Below are 13,825 nucleotides of genomic sequence, written 5' to 3'. Positions count from 1 at the left end.
CGCCTCACCTTGCTTCCTGGCGGGGACGAGTTCCACGCACAATACGAACTTGCGCGCGTGCCTGAGTGAGCCGCTGGCCAGGCCTCCCTCCACAGAGCGGGCCCACGGGGGCAGGTGGCGGGGCCCGGGTCAGCTGAGCCGGGCTGAGACCCCAAGGCCCCTGAGGAGGGCCGGGGCATGGACCCATGTCTTGCCCCAAGCGGAAGCGCCTGAAGCCCGGGAGACTGTCGTTCTAGGTGGTGACGCGTCTGGGTTCCCGGCTTGGGGAACAATGAACATCATTCAGCAAAGTCTGTGTCTGGGGCCCAGAGGGGAGCCCATCCGCAGGGGTGACTTCATGGCCAAGAAGGGCAGCTGACCCTAGATGTAGGCCAGGGCCACCGTCAGGGGTGCAAAAGGAGCTGGGGGGGGCAGGCTCTCTGCAGCAGTAAGAGTGGTCCCCCCACATGGGACCCCCCCACATGGTCTCAGCCAGGGGCCGGCGGGTCTTGAAGCCCTGAACGGCCACCCAGGGAGCATTGCTGTGCAGCCACTCGATGCGGGGCACCACCTCGGGCGCCAAGTCGGGGAGATCCACCGTGATGCTGTCCAGGGAAAGCAGGCAGGGGCCAGGGTGCATGGGCTCCTCCGGATCCAAGGGGGGCCCCAAGGGTTGAAGATCAGGGGCACAGCGACACCCAGAAGCCTCCGCAGCGTGCTGGGGCCCAGGGGGCAGCTCGGCGGGGCTGTCCCTGGAGGCGCCTTCCGCAGGCAGGAGCTGGGCCTCGGGGTAGACAGCTGCGCCCCCTTTGCCCTGCGACAGGTGCCTCTTGGTCTGCTGCAGGGGCGAGGTGATGAGGATGTCGTCGATGTCCGCGTAGGTCTGCCTGGCCTTCCGCCCCTTGGGCGGGGTGATCCTGTCCAGGCCGGCACGGTGGGAGCCGCGCGGCTCCATGTAGGCGATGTACCTGGCGAAGTCCTTCAGCTCCTCTGGGGTCGGCCGGAAGGTCATGATCGCACTAGTGCACCTTGTGCCTCGGGCCTCATGGCTTCAAGGTGCCGCTGGGGTGGAGGCTCCTGCCGCAGTGGGAGCCTCCCGGAGGGCCTTGGGCGCTCCTGGCCCTGCTATGCCAGAAGGTCGGGAGAGGGAAGAGCTACAGGGAGATGAAGACAGACTCTTTAGAACAAGCGACTTCGAGGCAACTCTATCTGGCCATGTGCCTTTCAAAATTAGAGTTTAAGGGGCCTCCTCGGGGGCCCAGGGTTGAGCGCTGGGTTGCGAAGCTGCCCGCGGCCTCTGCAGCGCCGGTTCGATCCCCAGCTGCTCCCCAGCCACCGGCGGAGGGTCCCACATGGCGCACAGACCTCTCCTGCCGCCCGCTGCTCCCCTCAGCAGTGTCCTTCGGTCCTTCTGCCTGCTCTGCTCCCCGCTCTGGCTCTGGTGAATCCTCTCACCCTCCCGCGCTTCTGACTGTGCCCAGTGCTTGTATAAACAAAACAAACAAACAAAATTAGAGTTTAAGGCCAAGCAGAACACTGTTGGCTGAGGGGGTGTAAGTTGGCGCCACTGTGCATGGAAAATAGTGTGAGGGGTCCTGGATGCTCAGAGGGAGACTGTGGGGTCTGGCAGCCCCCGCTCTGGGCATAGCCCCGAAGGAGGAGAGCAGTGACGACCCGACATCTTACCTCAAACGAACTTTTCGAGGGCATGATAATCCATTTATTTTATGAAGCTACAGATAGAACCTTGAAGGCAAAGCCTGAAAGGGGGCAGTGCTAGAAAATAACTCAATAGACCAACTTTATCTAGGGATGAAGCTGCAAAAATCATAAAAACAATTTTAACAAATCCTTCATGAAGCAGGCATTTAAAAGGTGCACCAAGTATGGTATTGCAAGGATGGTTTTAAATAATCTAGCAGTGTTGTTGGCCAGGATGTAAATCGGTGGAGCTACTGTGGCGAACATGGATATTCCTCAAAAAATTTAAATATGGAGCTGCCTTAAGATCCAGCAATTTCTCGGTATTTCCATGAAGAAATGGAAACACAAATTTGAAGAAGTGCGCGCCCGGCATGGGCTGCAGCGCCCCGACACAGCATTGCAGGCGGGAGATGCACGGTGACGGGTGTCTTGTGAACGGAGGGGCACGCTCAGCTTGCGGAGAGACCGACCCCACTGCCGGCCTGTGCACGAACCCCCGGGGAGGCTGCACAGAATAAGTCAGAGAGAGAAACGCGGCAAGATCTCACTCAGAGCGGGAAGGAAAGATACAGAGCAAAGGGACAGACAGAACCAAATGCGGCCGTGCTTCTGACAGGGGCGGAGGCCCCGGGTGTGGACGGGGCGGGGGGCGGGGGTGGGGAATGAGGCAGGGGATTGATTGGATTGTGACAGTGGCTGCGGGACCCCACCCGAGGTGGCATGGACGTCTCAAGAGGCCCTGGCCGCATCCCTAGACCATGCAGGTTGCAGATCAGTGTTTCCTCAGTAAGAGACAACGGAATAACCTGGCAGTGCTGTGGCGCCTGCAGAGAGGAGCTGGGACAGCGGCCATCGTATCCCAGGCAGGAATACTTGAAATAACGCAACTTCTATTTTATTATTTTAGATGTTCAAAAAGAGAACAGAATTCCCGTCGTAGAAAGCGTTCCTGCCCGAGCAGCAAGCCGGCCGGAAAAGGACCGGCCAGGACGCACTCCTGTCCAGCGAGCGTTTCCCTGAATGGGAACATTTGAGTCAATCCAGTTAAACGCTCATCATTCATTCGCAGTAAGAGACAGATTAGCATAAAGAGAGCCACAGAACTCTATGCACCAGTTATGATTATAAAATGGATTAGCAAAACGATCCCAATCCCTTTAATAACGGGACTCCGAGGCCCCGATGCAAACACATGTAAAAACGACACGCGGGAACATGTGTGTCGGCTCCGGAGGGAAATGCTACCTTCCCCGGGCTCGGTTGCTTCCTGATGCGGGACGGCACTGTCTCCATCTCTTTCCTGCTTTAAAGGAAAAAGCAAAAGTCTTGTCTTCTGATAAGCTAAAATCTTGATTCTAAATGATGCCCCACCAGGACCCAGAAAGCTGATTCACTGCGAGGATCCCACTTCCAAGTGAAACTTTCTGTGCCCCAGCCAGGCCTCGGGGCCCCGCCCCAGCCCAGTGCTCCGAACCCCTGACGAACATCCATCTTCCACGTCCCTTCCAGGGACCCCCTGCTTCCCAGCCCTCCAACGCTGGGTTCCCCCAGAATATCTTCGCAGTCTTTATCAACTCAAAATATGAAGGAGAAAGACCTCATCTTGGAGATGTGAGAACACACTGAAAATAAAAACTTTTTAAACTGAGGAGATGCCGTCCCAGTGCATGTTTCTGATCGCAGACACCAACCTGAGGGCGCGGCGTCCAGGGGAGGGGAAGGGAACGACCGCCACACACCCAGGCAGAGCGACCTACCTTCCGTCCAGACTGTGATTCCAGAAGGTCCCGCAGGGGCCAGCGGGATTTCGCCCCCTCGGCTGCCAGCCTCCAAATGCAGCCCGCAGCCCGATGCTTCCGGCTTTATACGGCGAGGTCCGGAGCCGTAAATCCCATCAAGTCTCGTCCCCTGACAGCCGCCTGCCTGGGCACCCGGCCTGCGCGCCCTTGTTTGATCGCAGCTAATCTCAATCTCAAGGCAGAGCAATGAGGGGAGAACGTAAAGCAGTGGGAGGGCCAGAGCGTGTGGATCGTGAGCAGGAGGCGCCTGGCCGGCGGTGTGGACACAAAACGCGAGGAAGCCGAAGAAGGGCGTGTGGGTGCCCAGGGAGGGCCTGTCCAGAGTCCTCCCAGGGCCACCGTGTGCGCCGGCCACGGGCTCGCCAGGTCCAACACGCACCCGGGGCCTCCCGGGTCTCGTGGACCTTCTCGAACCACAGGGCAGTGCCCCGGAGCACCGGAGGCCCAGGGCACAGAGGTGGCAGCGCTGTGCAGTTGGGGCCACACCCTTGGCCACTCCCAGCCCAGCGCCGCGGCCGCCGCGTGGCACATGGAAAGGCTGCTCGCTGCGGCTACACTGTTTGATACCTCGTTAGCCGTGGACGAGCACGAGTCAGCGAGGGGTCCGTGGACTCCGCACGCGAAGCGCTGTCTCGACCACGGCGGGATAACACTGGAAATCCCGGGCCCAGGGTCCTGACTGCAGGTGTCTGAAAACGACTATCCGCGCCGTGTCTACACCAGCCGTGTGACAGCTCAGGTGTGTTGAATTTTATGTTCAGCTCGAACATTTAGTAAAAACAAAAACAAGTCTTATGCCAAAAAGGGAAAGATAAAAATGACGGAATGATCAATAAGCAAAAGAGAAAATGACTATGCACAAAAGGAGAGAAATATGCAGAAATCCGATCTGCTCGAGAGAAAACTGAGGACCTGGGAGCGGGGTAAAGGGGAAATGGCCCCAGGCAGAGAGGCGGGGGTGCGGGGAGAAGAAAATGGCGCCTGACATCAAGGACAGGGAAGCCGGGGCGGCAGCAGCATCCCCAGCCCGTCCAGGGCCACGGGACCTCCCAGGGGCCCACGCTCGGCCGCGGGAGCAACGAAAGCTGAGCGCGGCATGGGAAGGACAGACGTGCGTGGAGTTCACGCCAATAACATGATTGCGTGGAACACCTCGGACAGAAGCGACGGATAAACCTGCAGAAAACTCCCAACCCACTGCAGAGTCCCCGCCGAAAGAGGGTGGCCTGGGCGGGCAGGGAGATGGCTGCCTGGCGGGGGCGGGTCCGTGAAGAACCTGACAGATGGGTTCGGTCCACATGGAGTCCCGGGTCCTGCTGCAGCCTCCGCCTGGGTATGACGGGACACCCGTGGCCCCGACGCTGTAATGCTCCTGCAGAAAACGCACAAGCCCGGGAGACTCGTCAGCGCGAGAGCCACGGCTTCAGCAGAGCGGCCTCCGCTCAGGGCCGGCGGCTGGTGCTCCCCAAGCCGGCATTTCTGCAGAAACATCTTGTCAGAGCGGGAGAGCCGGCATCTCCCCGCTGGGGTCTGACAAACAAGAGAAAAGCCGCCTCCTCCAAGTCGCCCTTGTAGCCTGGAGACTGGGCTGCGGGGCGCCCTGGCCTTCCTGGGGTGGAACCAGCGAGCGACCCGACCCGGGAGGGCCCCCACCCCCGCGGCCTGTCCTCTCGGGCCGGTCAGCGCCAGGGCCCAGCAGGAGCCAGTGCTTGGCCTCGGCCAGGGGCTCAGGTTTAGGTATTATTTTTCCTGTTACCTGCACGTGGGGTTGGTTCCTGCTTCCTCTGAACTAGACGTTTTCCGAATTAGATGTTTTCTGTCGTGAGGCCTAGAACTAATGTTTTCTCCGGTTAAAGCTGAGCCTTTCCATGAATAAACATAAAAACAAGGCGTGTCTCAGAAATGGCCAGGGCCACGGCGGGCCCCGCGAGGCCTGGGGACACAGCATGGCCTGGCGACTGCGGGGGGGGGGGGGGGGTCCTGGAACAGAGTGAGGGTGGTGAAGACTAAGGAGGGGTCACCCTGGGGTGGGGGGTAGCGGGGCAGAAACAGGCAGACACCTCCCGGCCTGCGCAGCTGATAATCCAATTGACATAAAACTCTTAGGAAACACAGTGGAGCAAGTCAACACCCCCAGGGCCCTGCGGATGGGAAGGGGAGAGGGTGGGGGGCACATAAACAACATGGCTGCCTTGTGACCCTGTGCAGCTCAGGTCAGGACAGACAGGCGCCCCGCAGGGGGTGGGCGCGTGAGGGGCGGGCAGCCCCCGCGCTGCTGCGTTAGGCTGGGGCGCCCGGGGCCGAGCTGGAGGTGGAGGCCTCTGCGCTGTCTGTGCAACCTCGGAGCCCCAAGGCTGTTCCTAAAAGGCCCAAGATGACTAAATATAGTAAGTTGTGACTAAAAGCCAGGAAGGGCGGCAACGAGTGTAGCTTGAAAGGCCCGACAGCAGGACCCAGGGATCTAGGCTCCAAAAAGATGCTAGAAACCCGATGCCCCAGCCACGGGGCGGGTGTTCACAGCCCAGTTTCTTAACATGTAAAAACCACTAACCGAGCTGGGGACTTGTCAGAGCCCGGGGCCTGGGGAGGCCCCGGCCGGGCCCCGAGGCGCTGCCTGAGCTGCATGTGGCTGTGCGTGATGGGCCGACACCCCGGCCTGCAGCTGGGTCCTCGTGCGCCCTCGACGGCGAGCAGCCGGGGAGCAGCGGCCGCGCTGGGTGTCCGGGGACATCAGCCGGCGCGCCCTGGCACGAGGAGCCCCGGTGAGACGTCCTGAGCCAGTCGGGGGGTCACCTCCGACCCCCCAGACCGGAGCTGACCCGCAGCAGGGGCGCCAACCTCCTCCTTCCTCCGCGCCCACCGGGCTCCTTTCTGCAGCTCCCACGCGCCCCGGGGGCGCTGGAGGTTGCAGGGGGCCGGGCGGGGGCGCGCTCTGAACCCTTCATGCCGCGCTGGACGCTGGACCCGTCCTGGGCGAGGCCGCGCCCCCTGGACCCGGCGCTCTGCGTCTTCCTCCCTGTGCCCACCCCGACACCCCCTCCCTCCCGGGCCCCCCGCCCCGCGCCACACCCTCCCCCCGCAGGCGGCGCTGCCCCGGGAGCGGCCCGGGCCTCGGCCCAGGGGGACACGCGCTGCGCCCGCGTCCCCGCCGCGCCCGCTCGGCCCCAGCCGACGCCCCCCGGGCTGACCCGCCAGGAACACCCGCCCCGCCGGCGGAGGACACCACGAGCAGCCGAGTCGGGGCAGGACTTTAATGCCCGCGCGGCCCGCCCTGGGCCCCAGCTCAGACCCCCGCAGCCGCTGTCCCGCCCCGGGCCCGAGAGTCCGCGCCTGGTTTCGGGGAAGGGGGGGCGCACAGGCCGGGTCCGCGGGTGGCCCCGCGGGCTTCAGGCGCTGGCGCGGAGGAAGGTCACGCGGCGGCACCCGGCGGGCGGCACCCGAGGGCGCTGAGGTGGCGCCACGCCCAGGCTCCGGCACACGGGCGCCCCCGGCTTAGGGGGCGGGCGCACAGCGACCCCCGGAGGCCCCCGCGGCGTGCTGGGGCGCAGGGGGCAGCGCGGCGGGGCCGTCCCCGGGGGCGCCCTCCGCAGGCAGGGCCTGGGCCTCGAGGTGGACGGCAGCGCCCCCCCCCAGGCGCCTCTTGGCCCGCGCGCGCACCGGGGGCTCCTGAGCGTCCTGCTCGCGGGGCCGGCGGCCGCCCCCTGCCCGGCCGGGGCCGGGGCGCACAGGCGCGGCGGGCGGCGGCGCGGGGGCCGGCCCGGGGGGCGCGGGCTCCGGGGCGGCCCCCTCCGAGCGCGCCCCCGACGGCCCCGCGCACCAGCCCGAAGCCGCGGGGCGCGCCGGGGCTCGGGGGTCCGGGCCGCCCAGCGCGGGGCCGGGCTGCGGGGCGCGCGGGGCCCGCCGCGGGGGCAGGTGCCTCGGGCCTTGCCCCGCCGCCCGCGGCCCCCGCGCCGCCCGCCAGGCGCTCAGCCCCGCGGCCCCCGGGCCGGGCAGCCCCGCGTGGTCCGGCGCCGCCTGGTCCAGGCCGCGCTTCCACCGCTCGTAGCGCTCGGGCTGCAGCACGCGCACGAAGGCGTCCATGGGGAAGCTGACGCGCGCCTCCCCGCAGCTGCACTGCGCCGCCGCCTTGCCGTAGTCCACCCAGCGCGGCGTGGCGAAGTTGATGGCCTCCGCGCAGTTGAAGCCGTGGTTGAAGCCCGCGTGGTAGCCGAAGGGGAAGGTCACCATGAACTCGCCCGCGCGCTGCGTGGCGCGGCCGCACGGGATGCCGTTGTCCCGGAGCACCGTGGGCGACATCAGGGCCACCTTGTGCCGCAGGAAGGCGCCGCAGCCGCGCGCGCTGCCCGGGAAGAGCTCGCGCGCCAGGCGCTCCAGGCGCCGCCCGTGCTCGGGGGGCACCGCGTACCACGTCTTGGGCGCGCCCAGGTGCAGGTAGTTGATGCTGTACAGGTCCATGTCCTCCGTGTGCCAGGCGAACGTGGCCTTCCACATGCCGAAGTACAGGTAGGGCGTGTTCACGCCCTCGATCACCACGCCGCTCTCCTGCTCCAGCAGGTCCTGCACGGTGCCCAGGCGCCCCAGGTCCCACTGCGGCGCGTGCCCGTCGAACAGCGAGCCGCTGACGTCGGCGCCGTAGAGGGGCGGCGCGTAGGGCCGCGCGCGCCAGTACTCGCGCTCCAGGGCCGCGGCGTCCGGGTGCGGCGGCGGGCGGTAGCGCGCGCTCTCGGCCAGGCGCCGGAACTCGCCCACCGTCATGGCCGGCCGCCGCCGGTGGTACTGGGTGAACACGCCCGCCCGGCCCGACACCACCTGCTGCAGCGGCGCCGCGATGAGGATGTCGTCGATGTCCGCGTAGGTCTGCCGGGCCTGCCACCCCTTGGGCGGGACGACCCTGGCCAGGCCCGCGCGGTGCGCGCCGCGCGACTCCATGTGCGCGATGTACCTGTCGAAGTCCTTGAACTCCTCCGGGGTCGGGTGGAAGGTCATTATGCGGCAGCCGGGGTTCTGGGCGCAGCCGGCCTTGGGCTTCGTGGCTGCCATCGGGGAGCAGCCGGCGCTGGCTGGGGAGCTGTGCCCAGGCGCAGGGTCTTGGGTGTGCTGCCTTTCACACGATGTGAGTGTGGGTGCGTCTGAGGCACCGGGAATCACCAGCGGCCTTTCCTGCAGAGACGCCCCTTCTCTCGGGCTGCTGACCCCGGGGGCTCCGCTCCAGGCCGCAGCGGTGCCGGGGGGCTGCCTGGGTCTCGGCTGGAGCCGCAGACTTTCCTGCAGGTCTTGGATCCTCCCAGGATGGATGCAGAATCGACGGGTAAATAGTAGCGCTGGAAGCAAAACCTAAAAGGCGGAAGATAGAAACGTTGAAAATTAATGCTAGAAACACTGCCAGGAAACTGCAGCTACGACGTCACGGCGGGATACAAGGGCGCACTGGGCGACGCTCTGCCGCGGGGAGAGCCGATGTGAAGGGGCAGGAGTGGGCGACCAGAGCCCCACGCCCTCGCGGAGGGAGCGGGAATCATGACCGTCGCTTCGGGAAACAAGCTGGCCAACCCGGGCTGGTAGGCCACCTCTGCCCGTGTGAGCAGCCGCGGGGGCTGTGCCCTCGGTGCCGCAACAGAGCTTCGAGTGACCGAAACCTGGAAATACCCCAAATGCCCACCAAGGGCAGAATGGTTAAATGACACTGTGGTAGGCTCATTCGGTGGAAAGCTATACAGCAATGAAGATAAACAAAAATTTTAAATACGGGAATAATTCTGTGAACATAATGTAGAGCAAAATCATCCAGATTTAAAAGACAACTTATTCCACTCCTCTGTTGCTTTAGAGGGAAACAGAAGCAAAGCAATGGCCGTTGGAAGCCAGGGCAGAGAGGCTGTGAGCATGGCGCGGCTTCTGGAACAAGGCTGGTTCTCTGGGCACCTGGCACAGCCATCAGTACAGCTCATGCGGCCACGCTGCAGACCAGGGTGGTTGCCACAGGCTTCGCGAGGTCATGTGAAGTAGAGCCTGGGGTGAAAGCGTGAGAAGAAGCCTGGTGGGCGCAGTCATTATATCCCACGGAAAGGACGCGCGGCTGAATTCGCACCACCTGAACCCAGCGAGCAAGCGGGAAGGCGGGAGGGGACGAGAAGGCTGGAATAGCAGCGAACACAGATGCGAGCAGCGACAGGAAACACACAGAGCAGACGGACGATGGCCGGAACGTTCTCTGAAGAGCCCGGTGGAAGCAGCAGCCCCGATCTCGAGAGAAGAGAGACGGGCACGGTGAGCGACACCGGGCACGCCGCTGGCCGCACAGCAGCGCTTTTTTTACATCTCAAAAAGAGAATGTATGTACCACTGGACATCAACGTTTTCCAAACATAAGGGAGCAAGTTCAAGAGAAAACTATGCAAGAGAACAACTTAAAGAGAAAAATATCCAAAAGCACATCCAACAAAACTCAGAGGTTTAACCCCCGGGAGAGGATCGGAGCCCCACGCCCGTCACAGGCCAACGGAGATGGGCTTTGGAGAACCACCCCCTCTGCTGACGGAGAGGCTTCCAGAATACATAACGCTGAGAAGCTGCTTGTCTCTGCATCAAAACCAGAAAAGACCAAGGTAAGACTAAGCCGTAGGCACCTTGAGTTCTAAGCGAGGTGGGAAGCACTAGAGACGTGACCCGTGATCCCATCCACCGCGGCGACAGGCCAGAGAAACACCACAGCAGGGCCGGCGGGTCCCGTGGGCAGGGGTGACGCGGCCTCAGGAGTTCTGAGGCCTCGACTGAGAAGATTAACAAAGGATGTGAGAAATGGCGCCTTGCAGGGCCGAGAAAAGCATCTGATGCGGAGCAACGTCAGTTCAGGATCTGAAATTCTTTATTGGTAAAACACTAAGAAAAATAATTTCCTTAGCTGATAACCATTCAGTGTCACAAGTTAGTAGCAAAGTATTCTTCGTGGCGGAACATGACGAGGGCAGCGCAGCTACACACCCCCTCACTGCCAGGCCGTGCGGCCCCCGAGCCGCTGTTGACCTCTCCCACACTCCCGACTCCCCGCGCTCCACCCCGCAGACGCCCGTCTCGCGCTCCCCTCCTCAGGCCCCAGGACGCCCACCCACTCCCGGGAGAGCTCTTCAGGTGCCCTAAGGGTGCCACGTGGCCCCCTCGCCTGCTGGCCGCACCCCTGCCCACTCCAGCTTGCTCCAGCCCCCTGGCTGGGCTCAGAGCCCGGCAGCTCCGCCCGGCGTGTGCCTGCGCTGGGCTCTTACCTCCGCTCAGAGGGCACCTCCCCAGGCCGGCTCCTCTGGCTGTGGCTGCCGGTAACAGCAGAGCTGAGGGATGCTCCAGGAAACACCCCCTGAAGAAGCAGGGCAGGCGAGCCCGGCCCCTCAGCGCGGCAACCCCAGGCCCAGCCCCACCCTTAATCCCATCGCCCTCCAATCCCATCCCAACCCCAGCAGCTCCCGCCAGCTCGGCCAAGCCCCCGTCCCCTCTCGCTGACAGCCTGCTGGGTGTTTGCCTGGTATTTTTGGAGATTTCTTACAGGACATCAAGCCGGTCTCCGGCCAGCCGCGCGCTGGTGGCTGAGAGGCCGCAGGTGGGCCTGAGGACGGGCTGTCGGGGTGGCCTGCGCAGCAACCACTGCACTGGGGTGGAGGCGACGGCAGCCAGAAGAAGCTGCACTTGGCTGCTGGGGTGGGAGGGGTGGTGGGGTCCCTGCACCCAGGCCATGCTGCCCGCGGCACACTGGCCAGGGGCTGGAGGCCTGAGCCCACGGTGTGCATAACCTCGCCCTTGTTGGCCGAGCAGGCCCATCCTGGGGGTGGGGGACGGGGGTGCTGGGAGGACCCCCCACCCAGGAAGACCACCAGGTGGCCTCCTCCAGCAGGGCTGCTGCCCTCCAGCAGTGCAGGGAGGTGCAGCCCAGCTCAGGGCACTGGGCCCCCGGGCAGCCCCGTCCTGACAGCTGCTGTCACTGCAGCCCCAGTGAGGGAGAGCTTGGGGCGGGCCCTGCCCAGCAGCCCTCCTGTGCCAGGCGCCTGTCTGGAGAGGCTGAGGAAATGGGGGGCTGTGTGTGGTGTGATGCGCTCCCCAACACCTGCCCTGAGACCACCCCCCACCTCAGCTCAGGGACCTCCCAGCAGGTGTGTCCTGGGGAAGGCATGAGGGAGGAGGCGCAGCCCCAGGGCAGGGCGTGGGAGGCGGGTGGGGCGGGCTGGGGAGGGTGTGAGGCTGATCGGGGAGAGGAGAGAGGACGGCGAGGGCAGAGGCTCGTGGGAGGGGATTAGACTCCTGGGCCCAGCTCCCGCAGGGAGTGAAATCCGTTGGCACACCAGCCGCAGAACGGGTGCCGGGGCCGCCAGGGTGGATGACGCGGGCCCGGCCTTCTCCCCTCCCCCGCTCGGCCTGGCAGCCGACACCAGCCCCGGCGGGCGGCACCGGCCTTTACTGCTCCCTCGGCCTCTGTGTCCGGAACTGGCCGTCCACGGGGCAGCGGCCAAGCTCGGTGATGAACCCCGCGGCGGCCCCCTCGGCCGCCTTCCCGCCCTCCTGCCTGGGGAGACGGGGCCCCACCCGGAGCCGTCCACACCCAGGGCTCAGGCAACAGCCGCGCGTCTGTTCTTCAGCCCCGGCGGCGTCTCCTGCTCCGAGGCCGAGCTCTCGCCTGGCCCCCTGCCCGAGCGCCCTCTCCCCCCGGCCGGGCGCGTGCTCAGAGCCCCACTCTCGTCTCGATTCTGAGGTTGCTCCCCCCCGACCCCAGGCTCGGCTGGCTGTGTCTGACCCTCTTCCGTGGGGTGCCCTGTTCCATTTCTCCCCCTAAGTCCCCAGTTCACGCCCCAGGCGCCATTTCCACAGGGCGCCCCGTCCCGCCCGCGCTCTCTCGGGCTCGGCTTTCTCCCGGCTTCTGCTTTGCTGCTCCCGCCGGCGGCCACTGAGCCCTGGAAATGGAGCCGCCGCCTCGAGGCAAACGGCTCCCTCGCAGGTCCAAGTCCGCCATGACTGCCGCTCGCCTGTCCCCACCAGCCCCGCGGCGCCTCTCCCCAGGGAGACCCCCGTGGCTGTCGGGGCAGGCGCTGCATCCCCAGGGGCGCCGCACCCAGGGAGGCCGCCTTCTTTGAGGGGCTCAGGGCCGGCTCTTGGCTCCCAGCTGTCCCCCCGCCAGGCCCCTGCCCCGCTCGCCCTGCTGCTTGACCTCACGAGCCCCCGGCCGTGGCTTTGTTATAAACTCTGGATGTATTTTGAGGGGAATCTATAACCGAAGAGGTCACCCTTTCACCCTAAATAGTGCTGGGAAGGAATGAAAAGTGGAGCATCTTGAGAGGAAAGACCAGAAGCCGAACACCGCGCGGGGGCCGCGCCCCAGGACACCACGACAGCCTACGGCCTGCACCTGCACCTCAGGCCGCGCCCCAGCGAGCCCCGGGGTGGGCGCGTCGCTCTGTGAAGGCGACGCCTTCAGCTCCGCGTTTTTGAGGCTTCTGGGAAGGACGAGGCCAGGCGGCCACTACGTGACAAATGCAGAGACCTGGGTCCTTGGATGAGTCCAGAGGAAACGCTCTGGTTCTCAGCGCGACTCTGCTCCCCTCGGGCGCTCGGAACTGCAGGCGCGAGTCCCCAGGGCTGCCCCGGCCCGTGGGCCCTCCCGGCCGCGGGGTTCCCGCACACACTCCCCTCTCCTCACCCGTTACCCACAGGAGCAGCAGTTCCTCGCCTGAGGGATCTTGGCGTTTCCAGAAATTGAGGAAACGTATTTTCTTTTTATCAAAATGATTAAAAAAGAAATACCTGTTTTCTCAAACTGGGTGGGCTTGCGGAAATTGGGAAGCCGAAGCACAACTCACCCAAACTCCCCGGGTAGCGTGCGGGCGCACACGCGCGTGCCAGGCTGGGGAGGGCACGAGGCGAGGCGGCATGGACCAGCCCGCGTCCTGCCCACGCGCGGGCGCCCGGCGCTCTCGGGGAGGCTGGGCCCGTCCTCACGCCGCTCCCGGGCCCGGCCTGTCCCCTCCCGCAGGGCTGTTGCCAAGTGCCAAGCTCAGCCGCTGGCCCCGTGGCTGCCCCGGGAAAACTTTCTCCTCCAGTTAGGAAATCACCGCCCGCGACCTGCGCCCGTGACACTGGCTGGACAGAGTCCGTTTCACGGAAGTAGGCGGCTCGGCTCGCCGTCTCCTAGCGGACCGGAGCCTCGTTCCCACGTGCCCACAGCCGCCTCCGGTCATTCAGAGAGCCACTTGCCCCGCGTCTGCCCGCCTGCCCGAGCCGGGGATGGGGCTCCGCTCAGCCGGCCGGACCCTGGACTTCATCCCCGGGACGCCGTAAGTACAAACCCGTGACGATCCTAACACGTGACC

The 13,825-nt window shown here is 64.9% G+C and overlaps 1 protein-coding gene across 1 annotated transcript in view; it reads right to left on the bottom strand.

Moving 5' to 3' along the window:
* Positions 1-166: 166 nt before the first annotated feature.
* The window catches only part of LOC119240399 (lysine-specific demethylase 4D-like), a 32,484-nt gene continuing 18,825 nt past the window's right edge, over positions 167-13,825 (bottom strand). The window contains exons 4-7 of the mRNA XM_054692916.1: positions 7,304-8,816; positions 6,992-7,183; positions 3,862-3,948; positions 167-969 (exon numbers count right to left, since the gene is read on the bottom strand). Of these exons, the coding sequence (XP_054548891.1) occupies positions 233-969; positions 3,862-3,948; positions 6,992-7,183; positions 7,304-8,816 (2,529 nt within the window). The 3' untranslated portion in view covers positions 167-232. The remainder of the gene's footprint in view (positions 970-3,861; positions 3,949-6,991; positions 7,184-7,303; positions 8,817-13,825) is intronic.

This window comes from Talpa occidentalis, unplaced genomic scaffold, assembly GCF_014898055.3.
Source record: "Talpa occidentalis isolate TD23 unplaced genomic scaffold, MPIMG_talOcc4v2.1 talOcc4.12, whole genome shotgun sequence".
Lineage (NCBI taxonomy): Eukaryota > Metazoa > Chordata > Mammalia > Eulipotyphla > Talpidae > Talpa > Talpa occidentalis.
The sequence above is the reverse complement of the archived record's forward strand: the minus strand, read 5'-3'. Positions and strand labels throughout refer to the sequence as shown.